Here is a 20,534-nt window from a genome sequence, read left to right on the forward strand (position 1 = left end):
CTGAATCTCCAAAAAACCTATAAAACAATACGTCACAGAACCTTTGTTTTTGTTTTACATTTTAGCCGAAATCCTGAGATTCCTTGCCCCCCCCCCCCCATACGTTGATATGTACTGGTAAATGCAATAAAAATGTATTGTTGGTGGCTTATTCAAACTTTTGAACATTAGGTAGGTATAGGTACTAGGTATACCTTCGAAATTTAGCAACACAAAAAATTAAACTTTCAAAAAAAGCTTGACTTTAAACTTTAAAATTTTTGGAAACTCTTTTCAAATTACCTACCTACTTCAAAAATGGAGCAAACAAGTTGGGCATTAATTATGACTGGGGAAACATTTCACTTTTGGTCAAAACATAAATCCTACCTCATTAGGTAACAATTGCCACTCATTTGCCTGTATTTTACCAGAAAATTAAATTTCTGTCATTTTCAAAAAATTACTGGTTATTTACTAAAATTACCAAGATTTTACTAAAATTACCAAGATTTTACCTAAATTACCGAGAATTTACCCAAATTACTGATAATTTACCTATATTACTGAGAAATTTACCAAAATTATTGAAAAATTTACCAAAATTGAAGAAAATTCACCAAAATTACCAAAAATTTAGTAAAAAAATTAATAGTTTAAAAAATGATAATTCACCAAAATTACCTAAAATTTTCTAAAATTACTAAAAATTTACCAAAATTACTAGTAAGTTCAAAAAAATGGAAATGGTAATTCTCTAAAAATACTACTAATTCTTCAAAATTACCTAGAATTTACAAAAATTACCAAAAATTTCCCCCAAATTACCAAACATTGAAACATTTACCATAATTACCAAAAATTTACCAAAATTACCAAAAATATCCCAAAGTTACTAGTAATTTTAAAAAATGGTAATCCACCAAAATTACGGGCAATTTACCAAAATTACCAAGAATCTACCAAAATTACCAGAAATTCACCAAAATTACTAGTAATTTAAAAAATGGTAATATTTCTTAAAATTACTGGTAATTTACTAAAATTAATGAAAATTTACCAAAATTTCTAGTAGGTACTTAGATAATTTTGAAAAATAGTAATTCAACAAAATTACCTTTTTACCAAAATTACCAGAAATTTACCCAAATTACCAAACATTTACCAAAATTACCAAAAATCTACCAAAATTAACGAGAATTTACCAAAATTACTAGTAAATTAAAAAATGGTAATTTCTTAAAATTACCGGTAATTTACTAAAATTAATGAAAATTTACCAAAATTTCTAGTTATTTAAAAAAATGGTAATTTCTCAAAATTACCGGTAATTTACCAAAATTAATGAAAATTTACCAAAATTTCTAGTAATTTAAAAAAATGGTAATTCACCAAAATTACTACATACTACTTTATTAAAGTTACTTACCAAGTCCAAACAAATCAATTTCACTTGTCAAAAATAAAGATTTTTTCTTCATCTCTTGGAGTATAAATTTTCAATAGCTTTTACCCCGCTTCACTTGGGCCAATTTGATCATTATTTTAAAAAAATTATTAGATAGATTTCAAGAATGCTTCACTACAATCAACGTATTTTTTACAAGTTGTATGTATATGTAGATATCCAAAGGTTGATCCCAAATTGGATTTGAAAATTCCTGAAACGTTTTGCACTACCATGTAACATTTTTTTATAATATTTGGAAATTCTTTGATGAGTCAGCTGAGAATTTCGAGATTTTGACGCCCCCTCCCCTTGAAATATGTAGTTTTTATCGCTGCGTCCCTGGTACATAAGTATATGTACCTATCCAATATCCATACTCTAGCCCCCTCCGGCAAACTGACAGTACCCCCATCTGAAGATGGTTGGCTAAGGGTCTAGATTGTTAATTCGTGGAAATTGCAAACTTGTCAGCTTTCAAGATCCTGAAACGTTGCAAAATTTCCAATAGTCCCAAATTTTGCAACCGGGGCTAAAAATAAAATTCACTACCCTATAAATTCACTTAGGTAAATTCAAAAGGAAGTCAGGCGGAAACTGTATCCTGGGCTCAAGTGAAACCTCCTTATAAGAAACAACCATAAAGCGATAAATAATACACGTCTCATTTAAATATCTTAATTAGATAAGAAACGTTTTCAGAATAGAAATTGTCGTCGTCTTTAGATCGCGACTGCCGAGAATAGGTGGTAGGTATCCGACGACGTTGAACCTGCTGGAAAAATAAGGAGAAGAAGACTGAACAGAGTGAATCCGAATCGGCTCAGCCATGGGAAAAGGGTTACGCGTGTGCGCCTGTCGAAGGTGTAAAGGTCGCTTCGGTGTTAGTGGACGACGTCGTCTTCGTCGTCGATGTCGAGAGATGAAATCGAATTAATAATTGCGGCTCGGCAAAGTAATTTATTCGCGGAGCCCGTTCGATAACGTCGCATTGAATTAAATCACTATAAAGAAAGGGACAGGGACACTGGGACAGCACAGTACGAGTATTTAAGGAGGATGAAGGCAATGGCAAGCAAGGGCGCCAGCCACACGAAAGATTCGAGAGGGTTGGTCGAGCTCGAGGTTTACCGCACGTTCGACGAATATAACAGCTTTCTAAATCCTATAAATAGAAAGATGTCGGTAGTACGCAGCGCGACGGTTATTTCCATATTTATTACAAATATCCAACTCCCTCCCCCAACCCGTTTCTCTCGCTGTTTCTCGATACGACTCTTAAAACCCTATCAGCGTCGTCCATCGTGATTATTTGGCCTTCAGTTAGAAATATATTTGTAGTATATTCGAGTACACATAAATCTTAAATCTTATTTGACGACGACGAATGAAATGATTTGCACCGCCACCACTGCCTTTATCACCATTACTGAGATTTTCGGTGTCGTATACCTAACTATACTGCGAATATTCGAGGTACAGGGTACACCTATAGCATCGAAATTCGAAATCCGTTTGAATTTGCCTCGCTTGAAAATATGCGACAAGACGACTGAAGATAAAGTGACACATAACGACGACACGACGTGTATCGAACGTAATATTCTATAACAATTCGGCTTATTACGCGGTCGTCTCGGGTTTAAATTTTGATTGCGTGCTCGGCCAAAAACCATTGGGGAAATTGAGACTCGACCAGTGTGCTCGGAATTTTAATACACTTTTCAATAAACAATGAAAAAGAACCCGAGTGAGAAAAAAAGCACCGACGATGGTACGAAAATGTACTCGGATTATCAAACAGTGATAGAAATCATGTCGAATGTGGGATAATGCGACTCCCAATTGAGCTCTTGAGCTGCGCAAGGTTGGATTTCGTAATCGTAATGCTACTACGAAATCGTGTAACGAATACCGAAATTATTTCGAAATGGAGAAAAATTACTCGCTGATTACGTTCCCATTTCATGTTTGACCATACACTCGTATTAAAAGCTTCGAATCTAAAGTACAAATAGTACCTACTCTGCACTATACGAGTAAAGAAGGGGACGCGGAAAACACCCGATAATAAGTAAACACGCAACCAACAGTTGTTTCCACTTGACTGTTGATCCGGCCGGCGCAGCGTGGATGAATTATTCGAGGCGGAAACGTTATGCAAAACTATTAACGTCTGATGCGAAGTTTACATTTTACGTTACAAGTAACGTGCAACGTTGCCAACCGAGCTATAGTGTTTGTTCTACAAAATGATTGCGGAATTGAGAACTACGTATTCAAAAAAATGCTCGAAAATTTCCCACTATTTTGTTTTTTACAGAATGATTTGAATAGTGTAGACCTCCTCCCCCTCCCCCTTCTAAATTTTTTCACAAATGTCCCATTTTTGACTGTTTGAAAAATGCAATTAGGATACAGAGTAAATTTCAGCTTTTCATCTTCATTTTTGTGAATTTTAGTGAAAATTTCGAGTTTCAAAAATCTGCTGAAGGCTCCAGAATTGTTCGAAATGACTGGAAACTGTTTCCAATAGATTCAGTTGGTCTTAAATAAGGTACATTTCTAAATTGATGTGATGAAATTTTGATATTTTTTTTTCATTCTGGGCCCCCAAATTCTATTTTCAAAAATTCACCAAAAGTCGAAAAATACACTTTGGCACCTGAAATTTTGGCTGGTGGTATATTTTTTCATGCCTTTTGATATAGCTTTGTCCACTTCAAAAATTTTTTCGTCAGTTGGGATACCTCCCTTGTTAGGATTTTTGAAGACTTTTGAGTCCAAAATTTGGTCATGTTTTTTGGGATTTTTGAAAAAAGTTCCATGCAACCTATCAAAATAGATTGAAATTTCGATACAATAACCTATCAAAACATTCTTTGAGCACATGGAAAATTTTGAACCCAAAATTGACCCAATTTGCTGGTCAAGTATGAAGACGTGTCAGAAACCTATCAACGTAGATTAGCAAAATTGTAAATTCGAATTTTTCGACAAAAATATTTTTTGAGTTTTTTTTTAAGAATTTTGAGCCCATGATTTTTGGAATCCCTGAAAAAGTGCCATGAAAACTATTAAAATGGGTTGAAATTTCATGAGAAATTCGGATGTTTCGACGGAAATATTTTCTGAACATTTTCGAAGACTTTAGCGTCCAAAATTTCCAAAATTGGGCCATGATTTTTATTTTGAGATTTTTGAAGGTTTCATGCGACTGACCTATCAAAATAGATTACAGCAACTTCGGAATAAAATCAAACTTTTCCATAAAAACTGTTTTTAAACACGTTTTAAAAATTTTGAGTGAAAAATCAAGTCATTTTTTTAAGCGGAAAAAAGTGTTAAATTCTTAAAAGGAATTCAAATGTTCCAATTAAACTGTTTTCGAGCATTTTTGAAGAATTTTGAGGCCAAAATGATGGGGTCAATATTTTTGAGGTTACCTATTGAAAAATGAAAAAGGTGCCACGCAACCCATCAAAATGGGTTAATAGAGCGGGCAAATAGCGGTTTTAAAAAGGAAAAAATTGGCACATCAATTTTTTCTTCGGGAATGTGTTCGGATGGACCCTCTGAACCACCAAAAAAAAGCCGACTCTCCTATCCCTGGAGGAAAATTTTTTAGGGGGCTGAAACCGGTTCCGATTCACGTTTTTTGCGTTTTTCTCCGTAAATATTAGGTTTTTGAGAAAAACTACCATGACGAAAAATGTTCCCCTTTCAATTCTCGACAATTTGATGCTACGCTCGATACCCATTGCTCAAGGGGGGTGTCCAAAAAAAGGGGTGGAAAGAGTAGGTGTTTCAAAAAAGGTCAGTCCAATAAATTAATCAAAATTACCACTTAAAATCATTCGTTTTGGCTCAAATTTTTTTTACAAAGTCTACTCACCCAACTACTAATCAAACTATCATTGGTTTGTCTTCAACCCTCCTCGGGGGTTCGTGAGGGTTGCTTGATTTTTCAAGTAACACACTACTGAATCATATATTTGAAAAACAAATCTGGACGTGCGATACATCGAATAGTATGTTTTCGAGGTCGCTGAATACGAATATGAACTCATTTTTTGCATACAACCCCTGAAAGCCCTTCTGTGCCCCAAAATGAGGGTCAAAATTTTGAAAAATCGTGAAAAATCGAGTGATATATCGAATGGTACGTTTTCGAGGTCGCCGAGTGCGAATATGAACTTATTTTTTGGGTCCCACCCCCCAATGTCTTTCTGTGCCCCAAAATGAGGGTGAAAATGTTGAAAAATCGTGAAAAGTCGAGTGATATATCGAATTGCATGTTTTAAAAGTCGCTGAGCACGAATATGGACTTATTTTCTGGGCCCAACCCCGCACAGCTCCCAACTGCCCCAAAAAAAGGCCAAAATTTTGAAAAAATATGAAAAGTCGAGTGACATATTGAATGGTATGTTTTTGAAATCGCTGAGTACGAATATGAACTTATTTTTTGCCTACAGCCCTCAAAGCCCCTCTGTGCCTCAAAATTAAGGTCAAAATTTTGACTCGTGAAAAGTCGACTGATATATCGAATGGTATGTTTTTTTTTTAAAAAATACGAACTACTGATTTTCGATGTTTTCTTCCATAAAAAAAAAATGATTTCATTTTGTTTTCGATTGGTAGCCAATACAGTAGACTCCCGATTATCCGACCTAATCGGGGGTGTAAGGTGGGTCGGATATCAAAAAAGTCAGATAATCCAAAATTGATGTTTTAATCGTAAAAATGAAGTGCATAAGCTTGAGACGACAAGCTTTCATTCAGAAAATCAAGTTTTGGCTCAAAACAGGAACAAAGAATCGAAAAAATAACTAATGAACAAAAATAATGTACTTTTGTACATAAAAAACAATGAAATACTGACTCAAATTATAATTTTTGGAGATAAGTTGGATCAATTTCAAGGAAAATAACACCGTTAGAATACAAAATGCTGAATACTGCATTATTATTTACACTCCAAAATCAAAAATTAGATGTTTTTTGGATTATCCGACCTTGGTGGGTCGGATAATGCGAAAAGTAAGTCGGATAAATTCGTACCGGATAACCTGAAAGTCGGATAATTGGAAAAATGAAATCGAAAACTTTACAGGAAAACAATCGAAATGAGAAAACACTGAGATAGACAAGAAGATTCACATCTTACCTATGTACTAAAGACATTGAGGATAGTTTTGTGGCGTTAGTAGGACGTTTGAATAGTAAAATGAGTGAAATAATAAAAATGAGTCTGTAGTCGTATTCAGCGATCTTGAAAACATACTATTCGACGTATTACACGTTTTTTGGTGACTTTTCGAAATTTTATCCTATTTAGGGGGCGTAAGGGGATTTTGAGGGATCGTAAGTAGAGCAGGAAAAAAGTGCATATTCCAGTTCAGTGTCTCGAAAACATACAAATCGATATATCACTCGACTATTCACGATTTTTCAAAATTTTGACCTTAATTTTGAGGCACAGAGGGGCTTTGAGGGGCTGTAGGCAAAAATAAGTTCATATTCGTACTCAGCGATTTCAAAAACATACCATTCAATATGTCACTCGACTTTTCATATTTTTTCAAAATTTTGGCCTTTTTTTGGGGCAGTTGGGAGCTGTGCGGGGTTGGGCCCAGAAAATAAGTCCATATTCGTGCTCAGCGACTTTTAAAACATGCAATTCGATATATCACTCGACTTTTCACGATTTTTCAACATTTTCACCCTCATTTTGGGGCACAGAGGGACATTGGGGGGTGGGACCCAAAAAATAAGTTCATATTCGCACTCGGCGACCTCGAAAACGTACCATTCGATATATCACTCGATTTTTCACGATTTTTCAAAATTTTGACCCCCATTTTGGGGCACAGAAGGGCTTTCAGGGGTTGTATGCAAAAAATGAGTTCATATTCGTATTCAGCGACCTCGAAAACATACTATTCGATGTATCGCACGTCCAGATTTGTTTTTCAAATATATGATTCAGTAGTGTGTTACTTGAAAAATCAAGCAACCCTCACGAACCCCCGAGGAGGGTTGAAGACAAACCAATGATAGTTTGATTAGTAGTTGGGTGAGTAGACTTTGTAAAAAAAATTTGAGCCAAAACGAATGATTTTAAGTGGTAATTTTGATTAATTTATTGGACTGACCTTTTTTGAAACACCTACTCTTTCCACCCCTTTTTTTGGACACCCCCCTTGAGCAATGGGTATCGAGCGTAGCATCAAATTGTCGAGAATTGAAAGGGGAACATTTTTCGTCATGGTAGTTTTTCTCAAAAACCTAATATTTACGGAGAAAAACGCAAAAAACGTGAATCGGAACCGGTTTCAGCCCCCTAAAAAATTTTCCTCCAGGGATAGGAGAGTCGGCTTTTTTTTGGTGGTTCAGAGGGTCCATCCGAACACATTCCCGAAGAAAAAATTGATGTGCCAATTTTTTCCTTTTTGCCGCTGCTTTTTTACGTTATTTTCCCGCTCTATAAAATCTCGTGAGAAATGTGAATATTTCGACAAAAATGTTTTTTGAGCTTTTGAGCATTTTTGAAGTATTTCAACTTCAGGAATTTTCGAAAAAAAGTTTCATGTAACTTTTCAAAACGGTTTAAAACTTTGATAGAAAATCAAAAATTTCAATAGAAACTTTTATTGAGCACTTTTCAGTTTTTAAGAATTTTGAGCCAAAAATTGAGTCAATTTTTCAGATGCTTATGAGAAGATGTCATGCAATGCAACCTATCAAAAGAGGTTACAATTTCAGGAAAAATTCAAAATGATTTTTGAGCGTTTTAAAAGAATTTTAAGTCAAAATTGGGTCATTATTTTTGAGGGTTTCGAAGATGAAGGTGTCTTACAACCTATTAAAATGAATCAAAATTTCGTGAGAAATCCAAATATTTCAACAAACATTTTTTTGAGCATTTTTTAAAAATTTGCAACCCAAAATTGAGCCCTTATACTTTCGAAGTTTTGTAAAAAGATATCTTTCAGCGTATCAAAATGGGTCAAAATTTCGTGAGAAACCCAAATAATTATTTTAACAGAAAAATTTTTGAGAATTTTTGAAAAATTTTGAGCTCAAAATTGGGTTATGATCGAAAAAGGCTCTGTTTAAAATTCTGATATAAAATTAAAAATTTTAATCATGAACTTTTTTGGAGCACTTTTGAAGAATTTTGAGCTCAAAAGAAAGGTGGTCATGATTTTCATAATAGGTATTTGGAACAGGTTCAATGCGACCTATGAATGAGCTAAACTTTTGACAGAAAATCAAAATGTTGAAAAAGTGATCTTAAAATTACTTTTAAAAAATTTGTTAGCCAAAAATTGAATCAATTTTCTGGGTAGTTGCAAAAAAGTGTCACACAACCTGTCAAAATAGATTGTAACTTCACAATAAATTAAAATATTTTGCTAAAATATTTTTTGAGCATTTTTGAAAAATGTTGAGGCCAAAAATTATTGTGTTATGATTCTTAGGGGGTTTTCAAAAGGGTTGCTACTTTTTTGACTTCTATTTCAAAGTGTTTTTTTAGCTTGGAGTTTATGCCAGTTAAGTACTCAAGTTGATGAATATTTGAAATAAAAAAAATAATAATAAACAACCAAAACTGCTCTTATTTTACTTTTTCGAAATTCAATCGCTTAAAATCCCCTCCACCCACTTCCCATACACCACCCGCATCTTCTAAGTATTTATTAAAACTCGATGCTCGCTTCGACGAAAAAAAAACCAGAATTTTCAACGAAGATTTATAAAATTGAAAACAGCAGCGCGCAAATTCCTCGAAATTACCCCTTTCAAAAATAATAGATATGCAATACGGTGCACATATACGTGGCAACAGTTGCATTAACATTCGCGTGGGCTTTATTTTCTTGGAAATTCTTCGCCTCTGGTTCTACAATAATTAAATTTTTTTCAACGATAAAACAACTAATTAGTGTTTATCTAAACTAACCGAGGTAGCTCGGGTTACTAAATAAGAAAAAAAAATATATTAAGCTCGTAAAATTTGAAGGAAAAAAACACCAGTAAAGTGACACTTTCAAAGGCAATTAGCATTTTCATTTTTAAATTGGTATTTTTTTTTTTTTTTTGAGCTTCGAGATGCTAATTACGTTTTTCTAAAATTACACTGTCTTCTCGTTGTTTATCTGGATTTTTCAAAATTTCGAGGTTTGTGAAAAATAAGACTTGTTAATCATTTGTAAGGTTTCTTCTGCTATTTTTTTTAAGATGAAAGGAAATTTAATTTTGATTGCGAAAGATTAAAAGAGGAAAGTACAAACAAGGTGGCTGAGTTTTCGATGTGAAAACATTTGTTTTTTAAATTTAAATAAGGTATTTATAGGAAATTCTATTTCAACATTGAAATAATTTTTTGCAAATTTTTTTTGTTTATTTTATCGGGTAAATTTTCAGATTGATTCTGAGCCCAAGTAAATAAGTATAGGAAACATGCAAGACATTTCGATCAATCAATATTCAAAATTATCACCTCACAAGCCTTCCAATTCACTCCAGCGAATAATTTCATGTTTTTTCCTTTTTAAATCGAACTTACGAATCAAATCCACTCAAAAAACCACGTACAAAATACACCTTTAAAAACGACACTTCCCCAAAGTGTTTTTTTCTGCTCGACTTGGCGCTAAAAGGGACAAAAATTGCCTACTATTTGGTATATTTTTCGCAACGTACGGTAAATCGAGACGTATCAGCAATCTCATCTGCTCTGTTTGCGCCTTTCGGGGCACATTTTCACGTCGATTCGTAAAAGGATATATTTTTTTCGCTTTTTAAAAACAAAACGTTGAGTAAGGTTGGGCGACGAATGTAGAACGCGTTCGCTCCGGTATAATAATTCTAATTGCCTTGTTTTATTTCCTTTATCACCTGAATACCGGCGCAAAGTTTTTCTCTCGCTATCTTAATCTACCCTTTGGGAAAAGATTTTTCGGTGTTTTTTGCCATTCTGCTCTCCACGCTCGATAGACGTAGGCCTTGGTGTAATTACCGTAAAAGCTCACGAAACGAGCGTGTCTGTGTATACTGTATAGTGTATGCTTATTGCGAGTTGTAGGTAGGTATAACTTGAAGCAAAAGCAAAACAGCTGGTCGTAAATAATTCGTCTTTTGATCTCGAGCCTGATTTCAAATTACCGATAAATAGGTATTTACACGATTTAATTAAATCATCTCCACTACTCGTCTATAGGTAAATTCCTATGTAGCTGTGTCTTGCTTTTACATTACCTACGTGTATATTTGGGCAACTTGAAAGCGCGCAAATACCACCGAATCGTATTAAGGTTTTATGATTAATGAATCAAAACAAACAGACCAATAAGCTGCACGGTTTACGTTTATATGTACCTACGTATATACGAATGAATACGCTCATCGTGGTCCTAAAGGAATACGAATTCTCTGAAGTACCAGCGAATCACGTGTATTCAACGTCCAGGTGAAGGTCTAATGGTAATTAGATAGATACTCGACGATGATATCGCATGCCAACTTTTTATTCGCCATTCGCCAGCTTAAATAAATAACTATATTATTATACCGGAGAGGGAAACCGAAATGATATTAGAATCGCATGCTTATGCATTCGTCAATCTTTTAAAATACGTGCCCTACATTCTGGGATTAGTTTTATAATATAGAGTGAATTTAAATCAAACTCGCCTATCTATTTTTAAATTCACAACTTGAATTCGGAAATATCCAGGGAATGTTTTCATTTTCGTATTAAAAGAAAAAGGAGAAGATTGGATTAGTTTACTAGCATACGAATATTTACCTACTGATTGGCTATTCGCATCAAGCCAACAATTTTATGAATCAATAAAAAGTAGGTCAAGTAAACAAAATTGTGATCAGATTTTTAATTGGGGGAACTAACAAAAATCATTTTCATTAATATTTTATTGTTTTTTTTTTTCTAATTTTAAACGTTCAAGAATTTTGGAAAAATATGCTGCCAACTTCCAAAATTCAGATATAAACTGATCCAATCTTACAAAATTGACTGTTGGTAATTTTTCGAAAATTGCTGATCATTTTTTGTAAATTACTTGTAAGTTTTGGCAAATTGTAAATTACTGGTAATTTTTGGTAGATTACTGGTAATTTTTGGTAAATTACTGGTAATTTTTGGTAAATTACTGGTAATTTTTGGTAAATTACTGGTTAGTTTTGGTAAATTACTGGTAATTTTTTGGTAAATACTTTTCATGCATTATTGTCACATTTTATTGAGATTTCATTAAGTTTTGGTTTACAGTTTCGCAGTTTTTCTTACTCTTGGTTTTCAAATTACATAATTTCAATTCTTTGTTTCGATTCAGTTTTTTCTCGATCAGTTTCATTTCCAGAATTTTATGTTCGAGTTTGTTTCTTACTTTTGGCTCTCAATTCAATTTCCGTTTGTTGTTTCGATTCATTTTTTTCACGATCGATTTTGTTTCTAAAATGTTAGGTAGGTACCTGTTTTTGTTTTTTCATTCCGTTTTCTATGTTCAATTTTGTTTATGAAATTCTTTATTTTCATTTGGAAATTGCAAAGATTAAACTTTTTGGTTCCTTTTTATTTTCGAGGTTTTTCAATTTTCGATATTTGTTTTTGTTGTTGTTGTTGTTGTTGTTGTTGTTGTTAGTTTCCATTTATATATTTGAGGGTTTTATTTTCATTTTATTGTTCTCGTTTTCATTTTTTCAATTTGCTTTTGGTTTTTGATTTGATTTCATTGTTTTGTTTCTGCTTTATGAATTTCAATTCAGTTTTTTCACAATTGATTTGGTTTTTAAATTAGTTTTCGAGGATGATACATATTTTCTTGGTTTTCGTTTGAATTTTCTGTGTTTGTTAAACTTTCCAAAATTTACACTTTTTTTGAGATTCAAGTACCTACCGTGTTATTTGATTCATAAGAGGGCCCGATCCAGAAAAAAACAGGGGGGAATGTCGTAAGGTGAAAATGAAAGAAAGGGGAATAAAAATTACAGACGTTTTAATCACAACACCTATACAATATCGTTATTTTTATATCAAGTATTTCAACCTATATGGGTAGATAAAGGATAGGTTCAGTTGCACGAACGTAATTACTCGATCATCGCGTTTTAACTCGTTGCTTTCGCAAAACTACCAATTTAATAATGTTTTCTCGATAAACTTTGTCGGCGGTATTATCGCCGCCGTTCGACGATACGCCTGGTAACTTTGGGCGACGACCAAAGGAGGGAAACCGTAGTGAAAAAAATTACAACTCTCGATAAACCGTAGTGCCGGCCGGCTTCGTTGAACGATGAGCGCGAACACACACACACACACACACACACTGAAAAAAGGCAAAACTTTCAATACGAAAGCAAAAAGTTACCGAGCAACTTGTCCGTCGTAATACGAATTCAAAATTAAACGCATCCTGGACGATTGAGAAAGCTCGGATAGAAAATAAAAGAAACGTGCGACGAGGAGAGGAAAAAAATCAAATAATTCTCTCTTTTGAAAAAGTATATATCTACTGTATAAAGACTCGGCTGCGGGATGGGTGCGAATGGCGGGGAATACGGACCCGGTACTCGGAGGTCGGAGAAAAACTCTATTATCGCAAATGTATTTGTAAATGGCATTTAATTACCAACTTTCCGAACGTACCATCGAAGCGTGTTAAAATTAACGAAACTTTCTTGACTATATTTCGGCGTTAGCTAAATTAAAATTAGTGATACCCAAACTTATTCTCGGAATAAAGGTTATAAGACGTAGTTTAGGGGAAGAGGAGGTGTCTTCGAGGCAAGACTTTTTTTTTCGTTTTCATTGGCTGGTTGTAAAGTGTACCTAAACGGTTTAGCGAAATAAGACCTTTACTCTGTCTTTACCTCTTTCTCTGTTTTACACCCAATTTTCTTCGGATTTAGAACATCATTAACGTCTCCTGATGTGCGGTAGTAACCCTTTTGGAAATCGTAGTCGTAGGGGCAAAGCATCGCATGTTTTGTCGTAATTATACGCAGCGTGTGTAATATAAGTATCAGATAATACGTGTACCTACGAACGGAACTACAAAATGAAGACTTTAATAGCTCATCGTGCCCAACTGAAGGCCGATTTTTAAACGTCAAACAAACTTACGTTGAAATTGTAAAAAAATTTTCAAACTTTTTTTTCGACTGTTTTGAACAAGAAGGGAAGAAAATGTAGGGGTAGCAAAAAGAGGCGTTTAATCAAGAGCTGTACAACTGTAAAGTAAATGTGTGCATTTTTACATTTTTCTCCCAAAATTTTAATCCCTATGGCTGCAGGAAAAGTTGCACATTTTGAATCAATCATTACATGCAGTCTACAAATTTCGTGATAAAACAAAATTTCTAATTCGTACATATTTCCATGGAAGATGGAAGATAAGAAAAAACAAGTTTAATACTTACATCTCGTCGCAATTAAAAAGCTTCAAGCAAATAATGTAAAATAAGTTGCCTACTCAGTTTGCCGTAAATACATATTATTGTATCACGCATCGACCTTGCAGCTTATTCAGTTCGCTAACAAGATTATTTACAAGGTCGATGGTATCACGATTTTACAAAACTATGAGTGTATGAGCCATTCATATTACCAACCATTTCGGAGCTTAGATCTTCCGAACTCGGACAATATTTTTTTGTATGTAAAACTACCATCATTACACCCTTGATCACTCGGAGTGTTGAGAAAAGTGGAGAGGGGCACAAATATTTTTATATTGCTCCATTTTCCCCCTAATATCCTATCTTTGAAGTCAGGCACGAAACTAAGGGAGGTGACCCCCTCCCCAGCCAAATTTTTACAAAATCAGCAAGTTTCCGAAAAGTTGACAAATTTTGATAAAGTTGGCCAATTTCGACAAGTCATTAAATTAAAAAAAAAAGTTTTTCAACTTCTCGAAATTCAAATTTTTGAAAGCTTTTGTTCTTAGTTCGTTCGGGCTTGATTGGTTTTTTTCCGAAATTGGAATTTCTAAAAAACCATCATTCAGATTCTAAAATTTTAAAATCAAAAATATCAAACTCTTCACATAAAAAATATTGTGTTTCACCTATCAAAATACGAATTTTTGAAAGCTTTTGACCTCGCTAAGTTCAAGCTAATTTGTTTCTCTTCTACATAATAAAACATTCCACGTTTGAGGCTTCTAAAAATTGAACAGTTTTGGAAAACGAAAATTTTTTGTAAGAAGACCTATACCTACTTATAATGGCAACTGGCAGAATTGTTTTCTCGTCTTTCGTTTATTCGGCAAAATTGATATTTTTTTCTCATAGAGTAGGCAAATTTTCGGTTGCACCTTCCCCCCTCCTCCCTTCAACGAAGTTGTATTCATAGATGTGGATTTAAACTGGATCAGACATTTGCATTTAAAATATCGATCACAAATCGCGCCGATCCAGTTTAAATCCATATCTACGGTCGTATTAAATGACTAAGTAAAAGCTAGAGTAAATCTTTAAACACGGTTTTGAAGAATGCTAAACGGAATTTCAATATCATGCATGCTACAAAAATTTTTCAGAGGTTTTTTTTTTTTTAATTTTCAGCTCATGCTCAATTTGGAAACAACCACTTCAAATAAAAGGGTACTCCTGGCGTCCTGGCCGTCCTGGGTAAAATAGGTGAAATGTCCATGTCTTCGGATTTTTGAAATTTTCATGAAAAATTGTTCACTACCTTACCTTTAAAAGCAATATCAGACCAAAAAAATATGGGTATTAAGTATCATTATTATATGAATCGAATCCGCTGAACTGGAATATGAAGTTAGATTTTCAGTTGGACCCTCCTAAGGACCACATTCGAGGAGCTGGGTTGCCCAAAAATTGAATTTTTCACGAAAAACTCAATTTTTGAGGAACTTGCCTCCCCCAATGTGGCCCTTAGAAGGATCAAACTCAAAATCTGACTTCATATTCGTGTTCAACGGGTTCGATTCATATGATAACGATACGCATATTGTCAATCTTCTATCACCTCAAAAGTGGGGAGGGGGTGCCCATCCCATGGGTTCAAACTTCAAAATGGGGTTTTCAAGAAGTTGTGATTTTCTACTGTTTTTAGAGGCCCGCATGGAAAATTTCAAAATAATATCAGTGGCAGTATCGCTTTTTTTGGTGGTGTCATGACACAAAAAACACATTTTTGAGTGTTTTTTGAGTTTTTGAAGATGGTCTACCTGGAAGAAAAATTCGAAAAAATTCCAATAGTAGGTATATTTTTGGGGGGAAAATTTTTGTATGGCTGTTTCAAATTTTCTTTTGTCAATATCTCTCCCCGGGGATGTCTCTTCTCCTACCTACATTTTGGGTGGATTAAAATTTTTTGTTCAAATCTCGTTGAAGTATGATTTTTCCCCGAAAAAGGCGTTTTTCGCCATTGTGGGAAGGGGGGGTGGGGGAAGAAATTTTCTGTACAGTATGTTTTGAAGGTACCCAACAATTTTTCATTAAAATTTCAAAAATCCGAGGACGAGGGCATTTCACCTACGTTACCCTGGAATACTTTTTAGCCTGTACGTTTTTAAAGCTGAATAAATTTGAATAGGTATCTAAACAGGTGTAAAGGGGCATATCCCTTCCAATTTTGGTTAAATTTTGAAGAAAAAGAATTAAATATCATTTGGTATATCGTTTGTCATACTTTCGGCAGCATTGACTCTGAATTTCAAACTTATTTTTTGAGACAATCGCTCGTCAGAGCCTTTGTAGTGAGCCCCTGAATTTCAAAAAAATAATGAATTCAAGTGATCTAGAGTGACCCAGCACAGAATAACGCCATTTCACCAGTAACATATGCAACCCACCCTGAGTACAAGTATGCATGTCCTTTGTCAAGTTTATTTAGAGCCTCAAGCAGTGTACATCCTCTCTCACCCTCCTCACCACCAATGATATTTCTTGTGTTAAGTAATTGATACTTATTATGCATTGGTACTTATGTAGGTAATTTTTGTTTTATTTCATCGCATCTAATCTCACCAAATAAAATTCTGTTTCAGGCCACCAATGGATCAAGAACAACTTGGGTGTCACAGTAAACAGCGGCTGGTCAGTAGACCCTTTCGGTCACGGTTCCACAGTACCATACTTGTTGAAAACGTCCGGAGTGACCTCGGGTACAGTAATCCAACGTATCCACTATTCGTGGAAACAGTGGTTCGCCAAACACATGATGGGTGACTTTTTATGGCGACAGAATTGGGACTCGGTCGGCTACACGGATATGTTTGTTCATAACCAGCCTTTCGATATATACTCGATAAAGCACTCTTGCGGTCCGCATCCTCAAATCTGCACGTATTTCGATTTTCGCAAAGTGGTGGGCGAGTTCACCGAGTATTCTTTGAAAGCGATGCCTATAGACCAACAGAATGTGAAACAAAAGGCCGATATATTGATGGAGCAGTACGAAAGAACAGGATCTTTATATCCGCATAACGTTATACTGGTCCCATTGGGTGACGACTTTCGTTACGATCACGACGTCGAATGGGAACAACAGTATAGAAACTATAAAAGACTGATGGATTACGTTAACGGTCACAAGGAGGTATACCACGCCGAGATACAATTCGGTACGCCGAGGGATTACTTCAGGGAGGTGCAATCGCGTATGTCGAATTTCCCGACGTTAAAAGGCGATTTCTTCGTTTACAGCGATATATTCACCGAAGGCAGGCCGGCCTACTGGAGCGGGTATTTTACAACCAGACCGTATTGGAAATTACTCGATAGAGAATTGGAGCGAAATTTACGTTCGGCCGAAATCCTCTATACTTACGGTTTGAATAAAGCTAAACAACGCAGGCATAACGATACTATTAAAATAATCGAACGAAATTACGAGAAATTGGTAAAAGCTCGCCAGAATTTGGCCTTGTTCCAGCATCACGACGCTATTACCGGCACCTCGAAGGCTTTCGTAATGAGAGATTACGCTTTGAAATTGATCGAGGGTATACAAGATTCGGTATTTTTGCAGACATACGTGATACAGAATTTGCTGTTCGATAATCATTATTCGGATCTGCCTCCTTATCGGATCGTTGTGCCGGAATCTGATGCCGAGTCTTACGATACAACTTCGCCTAAAATTGTCACTACTGTGACACGTCGAAGGAAAGTGGTTGTGTTTAATTCTCACGCTCACCATAGGCAAGAAGTGGTTAAGATGCAAGTGAATACGCCTAATTTGTCCATCACCGATTATCAAGGTAACGTGATCCTGCACCAGATAAATCCTGTGTGGAACGTGTCGTCGAATCGAGGCCCAGCTTACGATCCTCAACGTCCCATTGAAATACTAAAGAACCGTTTCGAGCTTTTATTTATCGTCGATCTGCCTCCATTATCTGTGAACGTGTTTACCATTTCGGCTCGCCATCATGGTGAAAGTGACGTCACCTCGATGGCGGTCGTCTACTGCCAACACTGCCAGCAAAACCAGGACGTCTTTCAAACGAAGAACATCCAACTGGGCGATATACAGTTGGAGAATCGTAAAATACGAGCTCTATTCGATGGTAAATCGGGTTTCTTGAAAACCATCACGAAAAAGGATACGGAGAAGAGGACTTTCTGCGAGATGTCGATAGCTGCTTATCAGTCGGCTCAGTTCCATAGTGGAGCTTATTTATTTATGCCAGATCCGAACTCTCACGATACCGAACGAGATGTTCTGCGAGATTACTCTAATCAGTTCATCGTTATCACATCAGGACCTATAGCTTCCGAGTTGACTGTCGTTTACGAAGGTCTGCTGGCTCATTCGGCTCGTCTATATCATAAAGATGGGCCTCTGGCCGAAGGTATCTACATAGAGAACATTATTGATTTCGGCGTTCCACCCAAAAATCGCGAGACCGAGATGTATATGAGGTTTTCTAGCGGTATCAATAACGGAAACCCTTCTACTTTTTACACCGATACCAACGGAATGCAGATGCAGAAACGCGTGACCGTAGAACGAATAGGTATAGAAGGCAACTATTACCCTATTACCACCAGTTTATACATTGAAGACGATCAACAACGTCTATCGTTATTGGTCGATCATTCGCAAGGAGCTTCATCCTGGCAACCTGGCTTTTTAGAGGTTATGCTGGAAAGACGAACGTTGTACGATGACGCACGTGGCATGGGCGAAGGTATCGTCGACAATAAGAAAATCCTCACTAAATACTGGCTGTTGCTGGAAGATATAGAACAACCCAAACCAGCGGAAGCTTCCAGACCTAGTTTATTATCAAATTACCTATCTAATACTCTACTTTACCCGGCTAATTTATTCTTAGTCGAAGAACCCACCGGTCATAGCGATTCTTTGAACTCGAACCAATATAACGCTATCCATTACCCGTTGCAATTGATCACTAAATCAATCCCGTGCGATATTCACTTGCTGAATTTCCGTACGTCTACTGATTCCACTTATACGCAATTCCCATCGAGTTCTGCGTTGATGATTTTGCACAGGCAGGGTTTCGCTTGCAATGTTAGCCCTAAAGTTAAAATACCAAATTGCTATTTAGAAACTGTATCTAGTCATAAATATTCGGTCTTCCGTCCTGATACTCAGTTCGGTGATTTGCAAGTACGCAGCGTATCGCAGACCTCGTTGACCGGTCTTCATAAACTTAAAACATACAATACTTTGGACGAAGTGACCCACGTACCGATGAATTTGATGACTCTGAATGTGACTTTTGTGTCGTAGGGATAGGCACCTACACTTGAATCGTCTTTCTGATCGTTATTCATCGTGAGTTCTCCAGCTACTTTATACATTGTATGTATCTGTGATAACGTAGATCAATTCATATGTTTAGATATCATTGTACAATAGCGAAGTAAAGTGACGTGGATTATATGTACAGGGTGTCCTATTTTAGATTGGCATCCTTCCACGAGTAATATAGGCAACCCATGCTGCTCTTACGCATGCATGGTTGTCTAATCTACTAATTTCAGGTCTAGTTGATTGAATGTTCAATTGAAGCAGGTTCATTTTCAAACTTGTGCTCATTGAAAAAGATGATAAAAAAATGATTACAGGAAAGTATGTGTGAATCATCATCGTGATGGAAGACCAGAAGGAGATTTATAAGTACATTGAGTCTAGAGAATGATGTAAGCAAGCTGAAAATCTGGAAGTGATAGAGTTTTTTTTTTTTTTAAAGTCAGATGACCATGTTGCCTATCTTGAAATTAAGTCTCCTTCATTTCTGAGCCTAGGCAATCGTATGTATACAATTGTACATTCATGATCATGAGCTTTTGTTACAGATTACTCATGTTTCTTGTGATTGAAAATTGTCAACCTGAATATAACAGGACACCCTATGTATGAGTATAAATATGAGCAAAATTGTATTAAATACCAACTATAGGTACTAATTTCTGTTGAATGGTTTGATGTATTCAATCGTACATATTGGTACGTTTATAGGTACTACCTATTTGTTCAGTGGAATACTTGCTTACTATTGTTTATATGTGTAACTTGTAACTGTGTATTGTCAATACCAAAGATGAATTCGATGTTTTTATTATTTAAGAACAATTTTGTATGATAAATAATATTCTCTTGTACTTACATGATGTAAATTGTTGTTGTACGTTTATGTAAAAAATTTGTAATTCTTTTTGTATTTTTGGTTGTGATTTAATGTTAATTATGTGTAATACTTGATTTTCTTTTTTTTTTCTTTTTTTAAATTCAACTACTTGGAAAAGTATCGTTAAAATTATGTATCAGTTTTTACCATTTATTCCATTTGTTGGTTACTATTCTTGTCATTTATCAAAGTATATGTTTAATAAAGATAAATTTTTGGGATGTTGTTCTTTTTTTTTTAGCTCAAATATTTCGAAATAAGTAGGTACGTAGTTATTGCCTATAGAGAGTGTTAAATGAAACGTTGAAAATATTTCAACTATAAATTCACTTTGAGATGAAGAACAAAGAACGATTTGTGCTTCGACTTTTTGAAAAAGGTGTCGTGTGGTCTATAAATACTGTATACGGTAAAATTTTGTCGAAAATTATCCATCAAAACTT

At 35.2% G+C, this 20,534-nt stretch overlaps 1 protein-coding gene across 3 annotated transcripts in view; it reads left to right on the plus strand.

Annotated features, from left to right (window-relative positions):
- Window positions 1–20,312, plus strand: part of alpha-Man-IIb (alpha-Mannosidase class II b) — a 208,225-nt gene extending 187,913 nt beyond the window's left edge. For all 3 annotated transcript variants that reach the window (XM_065363262.1, XM_065363263.1, XM_065363264.1), the window contains exon 6: window positions 16,474–20,312. In XM_065363262.1, the coding sequence (XP_065219334.1) occupies window positions 16,474–19,190 (2,717 nt within the window). In that variant the 3' untranslated portion in view covers window positions 19,191–20,312. The remainder of the gene's footprint in view (window positions 1–16,473) is intronic.
- The last annotated feature ends 222 nt before the right edge of the window (window positions 20,313–20,534 follow it).

The sequence above is a fragment of the Planococcus citri genome, chromosome 4 (genome assembly GCF_950023065.1).
Source record: "Planococcus citri chromosome 4, ihPlaCitr1.1, whole genome shotgun sequence".
In the NCBI taxonomy this organism is placed as follows: Eukaryota; Metazoa; Arthropoda; class Insecta; order Hemiptera; family Pseudococcidae; genus Planococcus; species Planococcus citri.